The sequence below is a fragment of the Coloeus monedula genome (genome assembly GCF_965178545.1).
Source record: "Coloeus monedula genome assembly, chromosome: 1".
NCBI classification, from domain to species: domain Eukaryota; kingdom Metazoa; phylum Chordata; class Aves; order Passeriformes; family Corvidae; genus Coloeus; species Coloeus monedula.
Genome location: NC_138781.1, coordinates 30,688,616 through 30,710,312, shown reverse-complemented (window position 1 = coordinate 30,710,312; position 21,697 = coordinate 30,688,616). Strand labels below are relative to the sequence as shown.

Here is a 21,697-nt window from a genome sequence, read left to right as displayed (position 1 = left end):
ATGGGACTTGATAATAATTTTACCTTGCTATCCTAAAATGCATTTTCCCTTGCCTGTTGAAAAGTTTGAGTAATCCAGCTCCAGGTAACTGATGATTAGTCTACCCAGTTTAAGGCCTCATGCAAACTTGTGAGTCCTTTCATTTCATAACACTAAAATAATTTCACTGACTTCTTTGTGAGCATGAAACCAGACGTTTGTTTCCTCTCCTACCTAAGGTAGTTCCTCAAAACATTTGCCTCTGCTTTAAGGAATCTAAGTTTTAAAAAGCACTTTCAAAGGCTGCAATCAAGTTTTAAGATGATGATGAACATCCAACCAAGTTAGCAATGCAACTGGAAAAAGTCCTTATTAGTTTGATGTCTTGAATACTTACGGCCACACGAAACTTTTCAATGTGCTAAGATCTAGTGACATTTATTATGACAGCTGAAGTGTAAGACTTCATCGTTTTTTCATAGCTATTGCAATCATTCTTAGAAAGTAATCATTAAAAAATGATTACACGGTCCTTTAATTTCACCTAGATCTTTAATCATAAGGAACTTTTTCTTGACCTGATGCTTCCAGAATCTCTCAGCAAAAGGTCTTCTTTATAACAGATTTATGGAGTGAAGTCCAGGTAAAATAAACTCTATTTCATATTGGTGAAAAAAGGTATGGGTGTCTAAGCATCTGAGGTTTAAGCATAGGGTACCTGCTCTCTTGGATCAGAACCCAAAGATTCAGCAGCTTGCAGGAGAAAGTCCATCCTGTGCTAAACAGGTGTAACACATTATTTTATGCATAGCTTTACTTATCAAGAACTTACTTCCAGACTTACAAAACGGAATAAACTTTGTCCCTCTCCTCACAGTGACCTCTGTGTGTCCTGGGGCTCCTGCCAATGGCGTGATCCCACTGCAGTAATGAAACTGGGACAACAGCTTTCATTTACTTCTCTGCTCACTTATAGCCAAGTAGCTTCAGCAGGAGGGAGCTCAGCAAAGCCTTACTGCCTGTATCACTTTCTCACTTCTCAAGCAACAACAACGGCAGTGTAGGCACAGGTGCCAGAAAAAAATGCATAAGAATATATAGTTTTGCAGAGGCCTCAGCTGTGCACGGCAACCCTGGGGCCTCCATTCTAAAGATAAAATATTTCCTGAAAGACTGAAGAACATCAGCATGTGATTTTGTTCTTTCTATAATAAGTAAGAATAATACTTAATTTCATGCTTCCCTTTTCAAGTTCATAAAACTATGTAAGCCTTCACAGATGCATAACATTTGCTTTTGGCCCACGTACAAGCAAATGAAACTTTAAATCAGAGAGTAACTTTTTCTGAATATTTTTCCATATATAAAGACAAGCAATTGAAAGAAAATGGCAATTTAATTCCAGACTTTACCAGCTGGCATCACATATAAATTAAGATCATTAATTTTGGAACAGCAACAAATGTTTAGATGTTGGACAAGTTGGATATTTCTTCATGTCACGGTGAATAAGTGATCAACATTTTGCATTAGTTAGGACACAAAGTCAAAACAAAAGTGGACAGGAACTGGCACCCATCTACTAAACAGACAGTTTTTCGATACATTTTATCAAGCAAACAAACATGCCCTAAGGAACACTGTGAGAAAGTGACTGTTACCAGTGTAACTGGGAGCTGTTCGCATTTTGTGACAAATTATCCAAGTAATTTGAATTAATTCCACAATCTGCACAGACAAAATGCAAATAATTTCGTCCCAAATCATAAATTATTTTCTTTTCTTTGTTTTTTTTCTCATTTGGTGTTTTCTCCCCTCATAAAAACACATTTCACCATGCTAAGGCAGAATCCAAGCCTTCCAAAGGTGGTGTGATTAAATTCATAGCTTTGCATGAACTGAGAAAGAACAAAGGGAAAACGACAATAGAAATCAAAATTAAGAAAAAAGTTAACTTAATTTTATTTAACTTCAGGAAAGGTCAATAGGAAATTAGGATATTGTCAGTCAAGAAAATGAAATCAATAAAGTGATAAGGACTTTTACAGTGTAAGACAGATGCCTCTTGGCAGAAACACATATTAAAATATTTATGGACAGTGCATTCAAAACATAACAAACATTAAATACTGAAATGTGACACTATGCATGCCAAATAACTAGACTTTTCATCTTAGTGCCATTTTCACTCATTGGAAATCTGATGGGCTGCAGATTGCTTTCTTTATTCTTCCATCTAAAAAATCAGAGTAAACATGCAAGTGCCACCTTAATACTCTTGGGAAATTAAGAGTAATTTTTTCTTAATTTAATTTAGTCCGCTCCAATTTTCAACAGGCCTCAAAGTTCTTTGAATGCATAGGGGCCCCATAACTGACATAAACAAATCCTACACACATAAGACATCCTTCAGGCCAACAAATCCCAAGCCAAACAGGTTATAAACACTTTCACTTTATTTCCTTCATAATGGGAGGAGTACATCTGTGTGTACAAGGACCATTGTGTAGCTGTTATCATGTCCCAACACTGTTGAGTTTTTCTGACAGAGTAAAGCAACACAATTCAGGGAAGTCCAAACAGAGAGATCAGGCAGCTCTGCTGTCAACTATATGGGCCATCTTGAAGAGAAAACCATGAGAAACACCTTTTATGGCACATGAGATACAACCTTCCCAGGAAGAAAAACAGACTCAAAAGTGACAAAGGAAAAGATCATGACAAGCCCTGTAAAGAAAGAAAAATTAAGAAATACAGTATTTTGTGCAGACTGCAAACATATGAAGTTTTCATAAATTAAACCAGATCTCTCATTTCCCAGCAGTCTAATCTCTTAGAAAAGCTGGATCTTTCTCAAAGCACATTTGTTTCATCTAAGTGAAATTATTAGTACCCAGAAAATTGACAATATTCCGACACTGGCAGGTACAATCCAAAGGCCATGGAATGAAACTAGGCAAATTGCTCCAGGAGATAGCTGGTGCCTGCTCCACAGAGGTGACAGGTGATTACCACTGATTTCCAAACTACAACAAGCATTCTCTTAAAAACTTATCTCACATCCAGGAATACCAGAGGTATCCAGTCTATCTAATAGCACTGTACCTCCAGAGACACCTTGCACGTGAGGCACGCCAGATTTCAAAGGCTGGCCACTGAGTGAGAAGTTATTCTTCCAGTGCTGTCATCTGGCCAAGAGGGAACACGGTTTTGAGTGTGGCCAAAAAGGGATGACAAAAAGAGGTGGTAAGTATAAAATCAAATGCTGTCCTCTACCATACAGGATCTTCATTTTTTTCTCTATTATACACATGAAATATTAATTACCTTATTAAGACAGATTTTTCTAAGCTGCAGAAATTAACAGCTAAGAGGTACAGAGAAAAGACAAGGAAAAGAGCTAAAGATTGACTAAATGCCTGATAAATTTAAGGCACATGTTCTGAGCTATTATACACTGAACCCAATCCAATAGTTAAAAACCTCAGGTTCAGGTGTGCCTAAAAGCCTGTAATCCAAGAGGAGACCCTGCCTGATATAACAGCAGAGGAAATGTCTTGTAGTGCTAACAGCTCAAGAGTATACGGCTGTAGAGTATGAAATCTTGGGCAGAAATGAGTAGATATTATATTCCTCTTCTTGCAAAAATACAGACACTTATTGAAGCTATGCATACCAAGCACGTCTGTATTACCTGATCAATATTAACTCAAACAATATTTTGTATGGATATTGCACCTAACAACTAAAACTGTAAGTCCCTCAAAACTATTATTGCCTAATGGATTACATGTTAGACAAAAACAACTGTCATATTAATTTAATAATTAATAACACCCAACCTATAGAAGCCATTTCATGTTAGTGAAGTCAGCAGCACCCAGCAAATGCCCCGTGTTCCGACAACAGCATGTACAATTCACGGATGCTGTTTTGCCTACACAGAAACTTTAGGTTACAGTGTTCAAAAGCCACCATCTCATCTAGGGACTGTTGAGAATAGAGGGCTTCTTCCTTCAGTCCAGAACAAATTACAGCAGGGAACTCAACTACTTTGATGAAAACAATACGGCTTTAAATTCAACTAATAAATGAGGTTCTAACTGAATAATAACATTTTTCTACCCTAAATCTGGTTAAAGCTTCTCACTAATCTTGGAAGGAATATTCTATCTATATAGTCTTCGCAGGAAATTAATGCATAACATGTAATGTGGGCATTATAAAATGTAACAGGTAAGAAAATAAAAAAACCTGCTTGCATCACTAAGTCTAGCCCTGTGAATTTTGTAACACAACTCCTCTACGAGTAATTTTAATCTGTAGCCAAATAGCTGTAGTTGGTGCTTCAGAAACTGCTTCAGCCTCCTACCTTAGTTATTTATGTCTCTGCTCTCCACAGCTCTTACTGAGACAAAAAAGTTCTAACATCTAAACTATTCTTTTCTTTGCTTCAGGCTACTATTCCATTCTTTACCATCTTTTGAGAACAAATAATTCCCTTCCTTCATTTATATTGTTACCTTGAAGTTATTTATAGCCAGTGCCCATGTCCCTCGAGCTCTCTGTTATAGGCTATAAATATAGATCCCTTAATCCCTTTTCATATGTTTTATCCCCTAGTATTTATATCAGATTTGTAATCTTTATATTTTCTTTTCATTTTAAACTCTTTGGACCACAACTACAGACAGGATTGCAAATGAGCGGTGAAACAAAAAAAATTTTGTTCATTTTAAATATGATCTGTTTATACCACTATAACTGTGAACAAAAGAGTCAAGATTGAAATGCGTAAACTACTGTATTTGCTTTAGTCTCCTGATACTTCTCAAACGAGTTATTTTGAATTTAAAATTTCTAACGTTTTGTCTTAGCAAAAATTATTCTAGCCAAATGAGAGCCATGTATGTAATTTTAAAAGAAAAAAGGGAAAGAGATATTCTTTCCCCGTATGTTCTCTAAGAAACTATATCCCCCATTAACAGCCACAACTGAGCCAATTTTTGTTTAAACTTGGTTTGTTTTAATCTCATAGACATTTAGGGAACAAATCAAGTTTGATGCAAACTGATTTTGTAAGATGCAGTTATGAGCTTTGAATTCTAATTGCATGCATACTTTGAAATACAAAAGCATAAAAAATTCTCTCAAAGGGTTAACAAAATAGTGACTGAAAAAGGGCTTGGATTTTATTAGGGCTGCAACACTTGGTACCAGTCAAGGACCTGGTCCACAGACTTACCTGGGCTTGCAAAACATCCTTCACAAGGTGTCTCACTGGAATTTTGGTCCTGTTCTGTAACTTTACATGAAGTTACAAGAACTCTATAGCTGATCAGAAACAGTTTTAAAGAAAAAAACCAGAAGGGAAATAAATATTCTTTTTGAGTTTCATAAAAGGTTGACAGTGCAGTGAGGCAACAGTAATTGCTACTTTAATAGAGGTCTGGAAAGAAGAATAATGGAAAAAAGATTGATTGGGTTAAAACCACAGATGAAACAAATCTCTTCAGGATATTTCATGGAAGGCTCTGAGTAATGCCAGAGGTCCTAATAAAGCTTTGTGATAGGGAAACAAAATACAAGAGTTCATTTTTTGCATGTGCATGGTAATTTCTATTGGGAGGAATGAGTGGAATATACCTTACTGTGCTTCATTAACCTTAATATAACCTTAAAAACAGATGGTTGTCATTGCAGACAGCTCAGTGACAACATGTGGTCAATGTACAGCAGGATCCAAAACTGAAAAGTGCTGAAAGCAGGATAAAAGAAGGTTTTCATATTCATCAATGAGACTTTGTCATCAGGAATATTCCAGTTCTGTTGTCCCATCTCAAAGGGAGCCATGTCAGAAACAGGAAAAGACTAATTGGATTTAAGATGATTAAGAGCTTGGAAAGACTTCCATAAGTAGAAAGAGTCTGATTTTCATTTGCACTACTATGCTTTTTTTGCATGGAACACATACTATTTATATCCACCTAAGCATCCATCCATCTATATTGGAAGAGGAAAACCATATCATAAATGAGAATTATTTGCATAACTACAGGCCTTCTGGGGAGTGCAAGCAAGGGTTACATAAAAACAAAGTGGATTTAGTGCAGAAATATAAGATTAATATATACAGCCTTTCTCCTGCAGAAAGTAACTACAGTCTTTCAGGTAGACTTTTTATTTGCATTCAGAATCATGAAGTTTAAGCACCTGAACGTGTTATCTAAGGAAAAAGATGATTTTTTTTCTCTCTACTGAGGGTTTAGACAATTAGTAAAATACCACCTCCTGAGAGCTGGTCACAACATATTATTTCCTACATGATTTTCACTAACTAATGCTTCTAGTTCTCCATTCTGTCCCACTGGGGACACAGTTTGTGGCTGTCACCAGTTCAGATGTGCAGACTTTCACAGCATAGCAACAGCAGTGAAAATCTCTCTCCTTTCAGATCTGGCACCTTCTACTTTGGCTGTTACTGTGGACAGCACAGTCGTTTTGAAGGGTTCTGATCCAAAAAATGTCTATACAACCTTATGCCAGCCACGAGACTCAAACTGTGCCTTCAAATTGAAACTGTACTAAGAAATTTATAGCAACAACTGGGAAAATTATATGGTCCTGTTGATCTGCGTTTGCTAACATGTCAGCATCAGTTACTTATTTTATGGTTTTGGTTTACACTTGGAACTATTTGATACCATTACCTAAACAGCGACCAGGAAAGAGCATCACACAAAGGCAAATTTTTCTCCCATAACTTGAATTCTATTGATTTCCAGATTGTCTAGGAAGTCTAAGGACATACTAAAGCACACTTAGGTTACAAAACTACCACAAATAAAGAATGGACCAGAATGGACCAGAAACTGAATGCAAGAGCCATGAAGGCCTTCCTGGAACAGATGCTGCACTAGTACTGATACAGCTTCGAGAGGAAGACAGCTACTGGTTCCAATACATTCAACTTTGGTGCAGGTTGCTAAGGTCAACAGAGATAGAATGCAAAAAAATGTACATTTTTAAGGATTTTTCCTTTCATATTAACAGGTGAAATGTACCCCATGGATGATGAAAGATAAATTATTGACAGCTTCACAGGGACAGAATTAGCATAAATTATACTTAATGGTAAAGTGCTATGTAGTTCACTGGAGTTTAGCAAGGTGCTAATTGAGTGTGAAGTTTTAGGCTCTGTCCTGTAAAATGTTGAGAGAAGCAAGGTGAAATCTCCAGAAGATTTCAGAGGCAGCAGTTTAACATATTTTGGGGCCACTGTATGCCAAAGCTGAAACTGAGAGGAATGGTTGTGTCTCCCTTCTCCACTTGTGGCCCCTCTGACCCCAAGGATGATGCCCTCCTTCCCCACACTGCAGCACACACTGCAGTGGCACAGGGACCTGGGGGTCGTGTTTTAACCAAGATCAGCTCTTCATTCCACCAGTCCCAATAAGACACATGAATACCTGTGTCGGTACAAGTGATGTGACCATCCAGCAGAAGAACGAGGGCACAGAAGAAAGGAAGAAAGGATAGTCCAGATCTCTACACTCACTCATCTTTCTGAGTCTGCAGGACAACACTAAAGCCTATTTGGCTGGTAATGTTTTAAAACCTACCATGCACCCAGAGCTCCTAATCACTACCAGAACAGACCTGCGATAATATTCCTTAGAAGAAATAACAAAGACAGGTCCTTAAGAAAGAGTTCCTGAGGTCTTGGGAACAAACATGTGCTGCTGCACCTCTGGGTATCTGCAGATGAAGAATGGCAGACAGATGAGGAGGTTTATGGAATGTGCATCCGCCTCCAGTGGGCTGCTAGGCCTGCAGAAGGAAAATCACTTTGCGTCAGGCACTCATTTAAGCTTACCTCAACTAACTTGTGAAACCCAGAGTTCCAAAAATTTTTGACAGGTTTTAATATAGCCATACCAGAGTGTCCTCAGTGAGGAGAGGCAGAGTAAGACTAGTGATAAGGCAATATATATACATCTTTGTAAATACAGACGGCTAGCAGTGACAAGCAGATATGCATGACCACTAAGCAGAGGGAGGCATTCTTTCTTAGATGAGGTTTGAGATTTTTAGCCCAAGGGTGATTTTTTTCTCAATATTCCCATTTCTAACCACGTATTTTCTGAACAAAATAGCTGTGTCAGTATCCTTAATCATCCATAGAATCACCATTACTTAATTCAGATACATTAGCATTCCTTCTTTATTTCTTTGCCTACAGCCCTTTGATTTTGGCATTTGTAATTTCCCTTCTTAGTGAGTTATCCAGCTGCCCCATTATCACCCCATATACACTGGCACAAGTAGAAAAACAAACCCAGAAAATAAGCACAGAGCTCAGAAAACTGCCTACTAGGTCAAGAAGAAAAGGCACGACAGGAATGATGCAGCTGACGCAGGGATGGAAATTTATGGCAAAGCTCTGCTGAGATTGCTCTCCAGGTTCTCCAGGAAAGCTGAGGTACATTTGGAGGGAAGGAGTTCAGGATGGTGAGATGCAGCAGAATGTGCAGTGTGTCTGAAAAAAAAAAATCTGTGTCTTATACCTCTGCCTCTCACAAACCTCATTCTCACACCAAGAAAACAGAAAAAAAATCTCTACAATAGCAAAAGAAATCCCTCAATACTAGCTTATGTGTCATTTACAAGAGTAACACAGCCCTGGGTTGTTTTTAACAACTCTTGTTGATTCTAAAATATTCATACTTTCCCATGTATTCTTCATGATGGCATTAGAGATTTCTTTGACAGAAACTTCTCTCATCGCAGTTGATTGCTTTCTTAACTGTTTTCAACTGTATTTTTCCTGTGTTCATGGACACTTAGAACTGTGCTTCAAAATCCCATGGTTCCACCTCCCACATAGTTCTCTTACATCCTCAGAGCCTTTCCCACCCTCCCTCACAACACCATTTTAACACAGGAAGTGCTTGTATAGCTCATTTCTGCCCTACTACTCCATTTATAATATTCTCTCATAATTTCTTCAAACCTTTTTCTCTTCTGCCAGTCCTTCTTTCATACTCCTTGAGAAAACCTAAGTAAAACTTACTGTATCCTAAGGAATTATTTCTGTGATAACTACTCACAATTCTTAAAACAATGGAGTAAAACTTTCTTCCTCTTCTGAAATAGATCCTGTAGGAAAATCAGTGACAACAAATAAAAGAATGCAAACTTTCTGGATGTGTGCATGGGAACAAGCAGATCACTCTTTGGAGCCTGGAACAGTTTTGAGCATATGCATGACACAGGCTGGAAAGCTACTAGACCAAGGTAAAATGCTCTCCTGAATTTAGGTCCCACTGGATTTCAGCAGCTGCTGTGCAAGGATTCTTAGGACAAGCCTTTTGAAGCATCCTAGAAATTTCTATGTAGTCCTTTAACATTATGTGCCTACCTGAAATAGAAGATATATTAATATAAAGACAGTATAAATATGAATACTGATGATTTTCATTTTGCTATTTCTAACACCATTCTGTGCCTCATACTGATTCCATCACTATTTATGCTAGCATGAAATCTCAAAAATTCTAGGTATCTTACTTTATGTTTCTTTGTGATATTGCAATACGTATATTCTTTTATGCACTTCAAAACTTCAAGGTCAATCCAAATTAGAATATAAAAAATTGAACAGTCCAGGAGTTTTACATTTTTGTGTCTATAAAAAAACTACTTCACAAGGCTTAGAAAAAATACACATTTTCAATAGGGATGTTTATCTACAGATCAAGCAACTAGATGTAGAGAAGTAAGAACTTACTGTCTCTGCAAGAAATGGAGTTATGAACAGGTAAATAAAAAGGCCAACATTAACATTTTACTAAATGAGTACAAAACTTCAAAAAGAGTCTCTCTGTAAGATTAAGCACTAACAGTCTGTTTTCCCTTCTCTCTCTCATATTGTTACTGCACAACACCAACAAGGTGGTGGCCTTGGGCACCAAGAAAGAAGAAGGAAACTTGGATTAAGAACAGAACAATTGGGGGGAAATTATTAAATTAACATTAAGCCTGCTCATTATTCCATTCCAGACTTCACTGAAATTGAATAACTGTGGTTCCTCCCTGTGGCATGCATACCTTCAACCACAGGGATCATGAAAGAGAACAATAGTCTTTGATTGTAAAAACATGATTTATAGATTTGGCATTTTCAAAGAATTCATTCCGTTACTTCTCTTGTCTCCCTTTGATGATATTCAGTCTTATTACTAGAAAGAACATGTTATCATTAGAATAAAGCATCCTGCATTTCTAGCACATTCATCTGCAAAATTCTTGGAGCTCATCATGTTTGTATACTCCACAAGCTGGAAGGAGTTTACAACCATGAGACATAAAACAAATAAAACAGATGTGTTGGCTATGCTCAGATTATACTAAATGCCAAAGTACCTTTACAGTCATGCATAGAACTGCCAGACTGACAAAAAAAACACGAGCTGCTTATTATATAATGGGAATTAAACCAGCATGGTATCATTTAACCATGCAGAGGCTTTCACTGATTTTGCAAGCCTTTTTATACCAGTAACATTTTAAAGTAGAACAAATCAGGTGACCCCTGATTACACACAAATCTGCACAAAGACAGAAACATACCATTTATTTAGAGCAGAAAACTAAAAAAGATGGAATTCATTAGATAATTATAATCCATTAATATTTCCCTATTTCATCAGATGCCTGCTTCCTGAGCAACAACTGCAGGCAGAGGCTGCACTGACACCCAGCTGAAGATCTACTGCTTTCCTATTTTTGCTGCTCTTTACTAAACCACCACTAAAAGCGAAAAGCTTGCTCCTAGTTATACACATACAAACACAAAGATCCCAGTGAACTTCCTTAGGAGCGAATGAGCCTCCCTGTGTTCTTGAACAACAACTCTTCTTTAGATTTCAAGTTTTTCTACTGAGCAGAAATGTTCGTGTAGCAGTCATAAAGAACAGTTTACTAAAAATCTGTCAATTTGCTGAAGCTTCCTGTTATGTCTTGTGAAAATCATGTAGAAGGCTACCCGTACAGCAGACATCACTTTTATGTAATGAAACTAGATGGGTCCATTTTGGAGGAGCTTTTTGCATATGTGACATGTTCACACTGAACATGGAGCTTGACAGAGCCGACCCCTAAAAATAGCACCTGGTTATCCTTGTTCTCATCAGCAACCACAACCCTGTCTCAGCTCTGTCATTTGGTGCATCAATCTGGCACCCCTCTCCCTCCTCCAGAAGTGACAGAAGCAGTGGTACCCGAAGATACCTTGTTTTAGGAGAGGTAAGATGTTTGCATCTGCTGCAAGCACACATTTTAAACAATATCCCTGCCCCTCAGCAGGCAGTTATCATGTTGTTTTGGCAGCAGGAAGGAATCTGTGGTTTTTCTTGAATGTTGCTCTTCTTTATTTAAACTACCAGAAATAAAGCAAAAATGACAGAATGCTCTGTCTATAAATAATCATTCCGGTGTACAGTTATATTAGGAGGTAACTCAGATGGCATGATAACGCCTAACAGGCTAATCTTAGACCTGTAATGCCATAAGATGAAAATAACTAGGCTAAGAATAACTGACCCAGAGGAGTCAGCCTGTTAAAGAGATCCACAGAACAGGGCATTTTAGATTTTCATGTGTTTGACAATAATATCTGCCAATTCGTTTCTCTATGATATTTTGTATTGTAACCAACATTTAAAACCCTACCCACAGCAGTAGTCGGGAAAGGTTAAAATGCAACAACGCCTGAAATCTCCCCCATCATCTACACCAAAACCTGAAATGAACGTGCATATTTTGCAGGCTATCAATCTATTCTGCTCTCTCCCAGCTTTTGGTTTCTCTGCAAAGACAGTGCAGAGGAGAGGGGCTGGGCAGTCAGCACAGAAACATGGGTCTGATTAAAGCTCTGGCAGTAGAAGAGTTACAAGCGTTCCACATATTGACGGCAAACCATAATGAACTAAATGCATCCTGCACATAGTTTTACAGAAGGGAAGACTGGCTGAAACTGTGTGTTTGAGTGTAGTGCAAACCAATAGGTGTTATAAAGCTGAACAGCTAAAGCAATAAACAGCTGAAGTAAAAAGCTGTTTTCCAATAAAGAGATTTAGTTCAACACACTGAAGAGAGAGGAGCTAGTGTCCTAGCGCCAGTACTAGCAAACCTCACTGCTAAATGCAGTGTTTAATGGTCTCTGAAAAGCACTGAAAAAGGTTCTGAAGCAATGTTTTGCATAGTTTTTTTATTTACTTTCCAGCTTTTCTAACTTGTCAGCCTTGTACTTTGAATTTCAGGCTTTTCTCACAACCTATAAATACACCTACTAATACAAAGCAAGACCATCAGGTGAGCACATAGCATCAGAAGCTGGGACTTGAATAAAAAAATCAAAATAAGGAAAAGGCAGTGTTATAGCATTAGTTCTTAGAGCATTAGACACATGTAATTGGCAACACTGATCTGTATTCAATGTCTTCTCAATAACATATAACAGAAAAAGCAGCTTCATTTGATTTTACCATGTTTTTTGTTCAACTGAATTAATAACCAAAGTTTTGTCCAACATACATTGCAGGGCAGAGCCTCTACTCAAAATCAGTGAGATTTAAACTACATAAGACCTGCAGGTCTGTGTTGCAGGTCTTCTCATTGTATTAACTGTATATGGCTAAGGCCTTACATTTCCCTAACAATTAATTCAAATTCTTCAGCTACTACTATGAAGCACCAGATTATTTTGTACTCCACCTTTACAAGAGGCATTGAAAGAGCCACTCCAGCTGTTATCCAGAACTTCCCTGTGCTGAATTTCCACACTCAATTTTTTCATTACTCTGAAGAGAACCACAAAGCTCAGCATAGTTATTCTCATTCTTTCTGCTCTCTCTGAATTGTTACTGCCTGAGACCATAAATGCAACATTTGGTATCTGTAAGAAGTTTATGTTACCTGATTGAGATATGCAAATATGTCAAGTTTTTCATGAGTATCAAAGCAAAACTTTAAATGAGCTTGCTCTCTGCAGGTTCTCCACAGGAAAAGGTGAGCAGGTGAAGGTTTTGTTCAGAAAAAAAAAAAAAAAAAGGAAGAAATGGGAGAGCAAATACCAAAGAACTTTCCCTGAAGGCAATATAAATCCACGTGTAAAGCAAAGTACGTGTATACAAGGTCATGCAGACACACAACAGATACAACATACAAGACAAACTGTGTACACTGGGGTTTACTGAGGGAAGATCGTCACGAGGGCCTGTCAACCCACATACAAGATGCGTGCAACAGCGATTCTGTCATTTATACTCAAGTGACACAGCTTATATTTCCTGACTGGCAGAGAGAATAAACGTTCACTACATCCACTTGCTACATTTGTGAAACTGAAGGTATTTTACAAGCCTGTAGGTAGATGCAGCCAACCAAATTAATCATTCTGAACCATTGTATTCCCTTTAGAATAGTTTTGTTTTATCGATTCCTGATCCTGACAGGTATCATTTACTGTGTTTCACAGAAGGATTAGCTGACATAAGCAGGATTGTGTAACTTGCTCAGGTCACCTGTCAACTCATTGACAAGCCAAGCTTTAAGCTCACGATCTCCTTGAACTCTTGATTTTTCAACACAACAACTTTGGGCAGGAAGCAGAGGATGCCTTATCCAATAAAAACCAAGGTGGAATTCAGGCAAGGTACTGCAAGGCTGTACATCAAGATATGGCCAGTGGAGAAGACTTAGCAACCTTACCCTTTGAAAAAACAGCACCGTATATTAAATCACCAAAATTAATGAACTCGGCATTACTTCCTGAAGTTCCACACCTACAGATACCAGGACTGGGTAGGTCCTTCCTTCTCCTTCACACAACTACCATCTATTTGAGAAATGTAATCCCTGCATTGGTTGTTTATTAACTACATTTTAATGAGTGTTTTTCCCATGGACTGTGCTGCACCAAATGCCTTTTTTCAAGGACTTACAGTTTATTGCCTGTATTGTGGAAAGATCAGAGGCCAGCTGAATGTTAGGATCCACTGTGGCATTGCACACACATGGAAATTGAGTCTTTTTGTGTAAAATAAAATGGACAGCATAGACAAATAGAAATTCCAGCTAAATAAGAGGCTTTAGACCCCAGATTTATCTTGTAAATGTGAAATTAAAATACCTATGGTATCAAATAAGAATATATCAGCATCATTTTCTTAAATAAAGATGCACAGCACTTGCTGCTGCATTTTAGAGCAACAGTACCATATGGGAGAATCTAGTTCAATCTTCTCAAGATAGCTGAAACTGCTCTCTGCAGTAAGGTGTAGGTGTCTGCAAATTACACAGCTTCTTGAGTCAGCGCCGATCTAGATTGCTCCATTCATAATTAGACTTTTGATTGGTACCTATCCAGATCATCTCATTCATAGTATGACTTACAAGCAAGGATGGAGACAGACAGGCAAAGCAGTAATTGAGGGAATACCAGGAGAACTGTTTCTCATGGCAGAAGTGTTTCCTATGCATGCTCTTCTTAGAAATTTCTTAGACATTTTGTTTTGCAAATATGTATCCACTGAAAAGTGAACCTGTCCTCTTTGGGGATCTCTTCAGCCCAGTTTAAAATCAGTTGCATAACATATGTGCATTGTATCTGGACACCAGCAAACATGAAAATCTGACTGTTGTTGACAGTTTTAAGTTATTCTTGAAGTCTTTAGAGTAAGCACATCAAGGGTGCAAAGCATAAACTTTCAGGGATCTGTTATTTTCTTAAATACATGCAAATTTTTAACCTGAGTATAAGTCACATGCATTTAAGAGAACGTAACTTTAAAGAAAGGGCATTGTGAGAAGCAAAATCCAAATGACTGATTCTAGCTTCTCTAATTGCTAGTGCTTACAGTCATACCCTGGCTATTTCTTCCTTCCCTGCACGCAGCATAAATGGAAACAATGAAAAGTTACCAGAACTGATCCTGCAAGATGCTGAACCTGAGGGAACTGAAGGTAACCAAGAGCAGCACCAGGCTTTGAGGTTTCATGTGACATAAACTGAAATTGCAGACTATGTATAATGTCAACTACTTGCAGCCTAGTTGTGTACTTTAAAGGCCAACTGAAACACAGAGGAATATTTTGTGTTCTACAGAACATACATACATACCTACATATATATATATGTACTTAAACATCTTTTATCTGGATAATATTTTTGAAAATAAGGTTTTGTGGGGATTGTTTGTAGTCTAAACTCTCCCTCTATTCTACTTGGCACTACAGGGGAAATTGTGTATGTTATATGAACTTACCTAATGTACTATAAGATAACAATCATCAGTTACATATATTCTTATTTCCAATGAAGAAAAGCAGAGCTATAAACTTCCAAAAAAATCACCTCCTTTTCTTGAGTTTCAAAAGAAAAAACTGCTATTATATTTGTTGGCAGTTGGAGGGTGGCATAGTGAGATAAACCCCCCAAATTTTCACCTCTGAACCATTTATTTCAACTTGACATAGTACTAAAAAAATAACAAAAAAAAGCCAGACCGGAGGGAGAGGATGCAATCAGTCTTATCTCTGACCAATTTAAAAGCACTGGACACCTGTTGAGCTGTTCAGAAAAACTGAGGAAATGTAATAAAGCAAAGCAACAGTTCTTGAACAAGAGGTTGATGCTGCAGACGGCTTTGCAGAAGAACTGTAACACTTCCAGGAAAACTTTTGCTCTTACCCACTGCCTTTGCTAGAGCCCCGTAATTATAAACGTGCCTTCACCTGATTTGTGTCCTGACAAAGGAGCTGAAATTGGTGATCAACAATCTAAAATTGTAAGAAATGAACACAAGTAAAACTTTTAGCTCTTCTTCTACAAAGCAGGAGAATACACAGTTTTTAAAAAGCAAACAAACAGACATAGGCTCAACAGGTGTACCAAAACAGGTAATATGAGAAGAGAGCTATGGTCTATGCCCAAAATTCTTTTTAAAAATTGAGGCCAATCAAGGTTTGGGAAAGAAGAAAAGGTAAAAGCAAAAAAGAAAAAAAGAAAATAAGAAAAAAGAAAAAAAAGAAAACAGCAAAGGGGGCATAAACTAAGACTAAGTACATGTAAACAATTCACCCTGCATTCCACATCCGGGTTCTCTATAAAGCTAACACTTTCTGAAAAATAAAGTCAGAAACCTATGTTTAGAAATATATAAACCAGAACACATTCTAGCTTAATAGACAAAGAGTTTCACGTCAATGAAAAATGAACTGGAATTAACAGACTTTAAGAGAGAATAAGAAAGAATAGACAACCTGAAATTTTGACATTTTTGGCCCATGTCAATTGAATGGCAACAATTCTTCCAAGTTAATTTATCCTCAGTACATCATTTTCAAGTCTCAAACACCGCTAGGAAAGAAACTAGAACACACAGGGGTAGCTTGAAATACATCAGGAAACATGCAGTGTTCTTTCTGAGCAGTGTTGAAATACCTTCATTAAATAACACATCCAATTAACATCTCAGTGAGTCATTACATGTAACTACCATTGCCAGGTTCACAAATACTTTTAAAGTAACAAAACAAACCATGTAGTTTAAAGAAATTTTGAAGCAACACTGTAATGAAAAGAGAAAGGGATTGGTATTAAACCCCCTTCATATGCAAACTAGAGAAAAGGAAACTCACAGAAAGAGCAAATCCTGTTTACAATAGACATATGACCAGAATTGCTTATGAGGGGCTCTAAATGCAGCCTCCTGACAAGGTCTGTCTGAGGAAGCCTCTTCCTGTGAACAAGCCTGTACCATGAGCCCCATTTTGCAATCACGAAACAAAACAAACAAGGAAACCCAAACTCGACTTCAGTTGTGAGCATTTTGCCGTGTCTGAAAAGCAGCAGACCAAAGGAGACGAACTCCTCGCACAAGCAGCAGCTGCTATCTAAAATACTACCAGAATTATATAACAACAACTTAGATAAAGACCACAAAAATAAAGTCACTTCTTGAAAGGAAGGGGGTTTTCTTGTCATGCTAGGCTGCAGGTTCCCGGTCAGCCACTCAAGTCTAAGGCACGGAGCTGTCTCTTACCTGAGCTGATCATACTGTGCATTCTTTGCTGAGCCAAGAGCTGTTCACGTCCAGAAACCCCATCTGAGGAAAAACACGATTCACTCTCGTAAATTGTCTGCAGCATATTCCACCTGGTCTGCACTTCAGCTACACAAGAGATTCATCACTGCACTTGCACATAGGCGCCGGGCACGACCCTCTGCGGTCCTACCTCCTCCAGCGAGGGTTGTAAGATAATATGCTTCGGCAATTAGCAATGTTTAAGCATTGGCACAAGTATCTATGAGGAGAGGGAAAAACCCCAAATCCACAGTCGGCAGCCCCCGCCCGCAGGAAGGGAGCCGTGAGCGTGCGGGGGGCTGAGCGCTGCCGAGTTTGAGCAGTTGCGTTCGGGCAGCCAACGGCAGGTGGAAGAAGAAATGAAGAAATATCTCTGCGCTTTGGGCTTCCTGAGAGGGCGGGGGGGAAACTGCCTCTAACAAACCATCAAACCGAGTAAGCCACCTTTCCAGGGAGCAGGAGCCGCGGAGGGTTTAATCTGAGTTGACCCGGGCTAGCCCCGCGCTGCTGTGCCCGCGCCCCTCTCCTCTCCCGGCAGGCTGTCCCTCGGCCAGGCGGCTGGGCGAAGTTGGCGGGAGCAGCAGCGATAACTCATTTGCATTTGAATTGACACCCTCGTGGCCCAGCGGCGGCAGAAATAGAACAATGGCCGGCCTGAGCCAAAAATAGGTCAAGCATGGCCGGGTGATTGGAGCCTGCATTAATGCGTTTAAAAATACCACAGCAAACACAGCTGTCCAGTCTCTGTCTTTCAAACCGCCGCCCGTCCTCTGTGCGCCGCCCGGCCTCGAGCTCAATTAACCCCTTCCCCCTGCCCAGCCCGTTTCAGCGGCGATACGACACGCCAGGGAGAAGGCAGGCAAGGCAGGAGTGGGACAGGGACGGTCCTCGCCCGGGACTTGCGCCCCTCTTCCTCCTCACCCTCCCCCGGGGAGTGTTTTGTGAAAAGAGAGCAAAACGCCACGGCCTCTGTCTGTATCGGTCCTAAAATAACGCTGGGAGGTTTTGCTGGCGATGTGGTTTCTGCCTCGCCCACGCGCAGCCATCCTGCTGTTCTATTTTTGCTGCCCGTTTCTCTGGCTACGCCACAGTTGGCTTTGGCAGGGGAGCCAGGCGGCCGCCAGCTCCCTGCAGGACCTGCAGCCGCCGCCGGAGAGGCGATTTCTGCAGCTAATCGGGCCGGGGGGAGCAGAAGGGAGGGCCGATGGCAGTGCGGGACCGGGTTTTGTGCGTGCAGCTATAAGCAGCCTTTCCGTATTTAGCATGCTTCATGTAATTCTTGTAGTAAGTCACCAGTTGTGGCCCGGCCCAGCATGTTAGACACGCTTACCGACTATGCACCGTTTGGTTGACTTGCTAAAATTTGGAGAGGGGCTGAGTAGTTCACACTTATTTTTAGAAACATTAGGCAATTTGCACAGCGTCTTTTTCAGTTCTCCAAGATGATGTGGTTTCAGAAGAGCAGCGTTTGACTATATCAGACAACAGCACCATGCTCCTCTGTGGTTTGGCAAGTTTCACACATGCAAAGTTCATTTTTCATACTGGTATTTCAAAAGTTGCATCTCATTTGATGATTAATATACCTACAAACTGATAACTTTCATTTCAGTGTTACAGACAGTACTTCTCAGAGTCCTACCCTGTCCTATAGCACTTTTTATACAGGTGACCAAAGCCTGTTGCTACCTCTTTTATACAGCAGCTTGACTACTCTCCTACCAAAATTAAGAGTCCACTTCCATGTCCCTGCTCTACGGGAGCAACAGTGGCCATTGGGATGGGATTCCTCATGGTAATCAAGAAGACAACACAGAAGTTGTATTGGAGCTTTCTAGAAATCCACCCAATTCTCAACTATCAACACAATATTTTGCTCCTGAAGACACAAGAATTTGCCCAGTATTTGAGGTTCTCTTCTGCCTTTTGGTGAAGAATCCTCTGTATGCTCTTTAACTTATATGATAGATCATAGCCAAGGGCACTATATTTTTTAATATACTTCTCACAGTTGTGTTACCGAAGAAAAGATTCCCAATAACGAAGTATTGTCACACTCCTGTGATGTTTGGCTACTTGATGGCACCTAGAAGTCTGTGGCTCAAGTCTTCCCATCATTCCAAATCTTTGCTTCCACTATGTGCCAAATCATCTTGTCCTGCTGAGAGTTAGGACCTGCCCCCTGGACAGACAGAGACCACAGGAGCTGGCAGCAGCAGGGGTTTTCCCTGCAGAATCCTCAAGTTAGCACCTATCACTTCTTGCCACCCTGCTCTCCTTGGCACCTCTCTCCCCTTACCCCTGTTTTCCACAGGAGCACTGCTGCTGAGGAAGCAGTGAAGCTCTGCAGATGGCATCCACCGAGCTCCACAGAGGGGCATGAGCAGGCACAGGGGCAGTGGCAGCACAGTAACAGGTAGGGTGTTACAGTGCAAGATTTCAGATGAGCATAACACATACCATCAGCACCACTGATTGCTGACAATTTGGTATCATAAACATTTTCTCTGGAAAGTAAAAATACCCAAATGTTTTGTGGGAAATATGTGGCCCTTCCATGGTACAGGGCAGTTTAACACAGTGCAAGGGGCATCACCAGTAGAAACAGAAATCTCCTCTAATGCAGAAAAAGCTTTTTATAGACAGGAGTAAATAAAAAAAGTGGAATTGCTTATGCCCTTCAGCCAAACAGAACATGACGCTGTTTGGTGATTCAGCGCCTCAAAATAATCAAGTTTCATATTACAGGGAAACACTGGAGGAATAAGTTAAAAACAGGTCAGAACATGGAAAATTGTGGAGTGTGGGATCCTGGTATTAGGTACCCATATGTGTTTATAACTTCTTATATATGCAGCTGCATTTTTAAAGATAGCCTTCACAGCTCTAAATGACTTCAAATACTTCAGTAACTAACTAAAAGCAAAGTATATTCAAGAGTAGAAAATGTACATTTAGATATTTAGCTGCAAGTGTTCTTAATTCTGGCGTACGTATTTTAAACTGACAAACACATAAACTATCCTATGTTCACTAATTCACAGACCATAAGAACTAAAGCATTATGCTTTACATTTTAGATGATATATAAAAACTATATCAAAATATTTTACTTATGAAGTCAGTCACCCCAAAGGTAGGGCTTTTACAACCTGAATTCTTCCGACTTGCTTTGACATATTATAAGCCTACTTTGGTACATGCTTAGGTTTAAAACATGTGTAAATCCATTTCTTTTCAACGTAATATTTAAGCACATGCTCAAATTCTATTGATTGCAATAGAATTTAAGCACATAGTTAAACACTTTGCTGAGTCAGCCCAGACTTTAACTGCAGAATCACGTGAATTTAAAGAGATCCTTAAGAGTCCCCACAGGGGAAGGATAAAGGGTTCATGCCTGAAGAAAATCTGGGTTTTATTTTTAAAGCTATGGATGTTATAAGGTGACATTTTCATACAGGAACATGAGGGGATTTTTTCTGTTTTTTCAAACACATTTCCTAAACTTGGGAGAACGTTAATGACACTGGTGGTGAGAGTAAACTGTTGAAATGATTTAGTGCTGCTGAGGTGACTCTAAATGCAATCAGCCACTTTATAGAAAACATTAGGCATGTTAGTAGCACTGTGATCTCATTACAGCATTTTCACAATGTGTTTCTCTTATTTTCCCTCTGAGTTGTTAAAAACAAATAAATATAAGGAAATTAAATCTGGAAACCACTTTACTGCAACAGTAAGGCTAAGAAATTAAGCCCTCAAATTAGAAAGAGCTAGGATTTCTACTGCATTATTAACTCTGCAACATTATAATTAAGTAATACTTTTCTCCTTTTTCTTTTTTTTTTTTTTTAATTTTTATTTTCCTTTCAAAGTATAAACAGTATATTACTGGTTGTTTTTAGCATATCCCATTTCTCACTCATGTTATTCTGGAGCATAGCCTTCATTAATATTAATAATCTAGTTTCAACTTTTGCAGTTTTCTTACTTGTAAAGGAATACTTGCATAGATGTTTTTAATCCTATTGCTCAATTGTATCACATAAATATTGAACACGTTAAAAAGAGATGTTCTCTAGCCTCTAGTCATATGCTTAAATGAGGACATTGCAGTCTTACAGGTGTCCCATTCAACCTTCTTTCAGCCCCTTTTTCATTTGGCAAGTGAAAAGGCAGCAAGTAATAACATGCATCATTATCAAACAATTCATAAACAAGTGGGAGCTAAATTAAGGTTGCATGAGTAGTATTAAATTTGGCCTATTTCAGTACCAAAGGTTTGAGTTCTAATCTTTGCAGCCTAAAGACTTCCTAACTATTTCTGTGTATCTAATCACTGGGATTTAAAAAAAACCAAACAAACAACCAAAAAAAAAAACCCAACCAACCAACCAACCAAAAAAAAAAAATTAACTATTGTATGGAACAGATGTTTCTGAAGCCACAGTTCATTAGGTACCATATTAGATACCATTAGTACCACGCGAAACCCAAACATCCAGCATAAATTACTACAGCTTATGTTAGAGGATTAACTATGTTAACGAACAGCAAAAGACTAT

At 39.0% G+C, this 21,697-nt stretch overlaps 1 protein-coding gene across 10 annotated transcripts in view; it reads right to left on the bottom strand.

Annotated features, from left to right (window-relative positions):
• Nucleotides 1-21,697, bottom strand: part of HDAC9 (histone deacetylase 9) — a 456,537-nt gene that overhangs the window by 255,985 nt on the left and 178,855 nt on the right. For 6 of the 10 annotated variants that reach the window (XM_082290866.1, XM_082290868.1, XM_082290869.1 and 3 more), the window contains exon 1: nucleotides 17,088-17,672. The exons of 1 other annotated variant lie outside the window; for it this stretch is intronic. In XM_082290866.1, the coding sequence (XP_082146992.1) occupies nucleotides 17,088-17,193 (106 nt within the window). In that variant the 5' untranslated portion in view covers nucleotides 17,194-17,672. Of the gene's footprint in view, nucleotides 1-17,087; nucleotides 17,698-21,697 lie in introns of those variants that run through there. 3 more of the 10 variants (XM_082290872.1, XM_082290871.1, XM_082290874.1) reach the window with 3 other exon arrangements.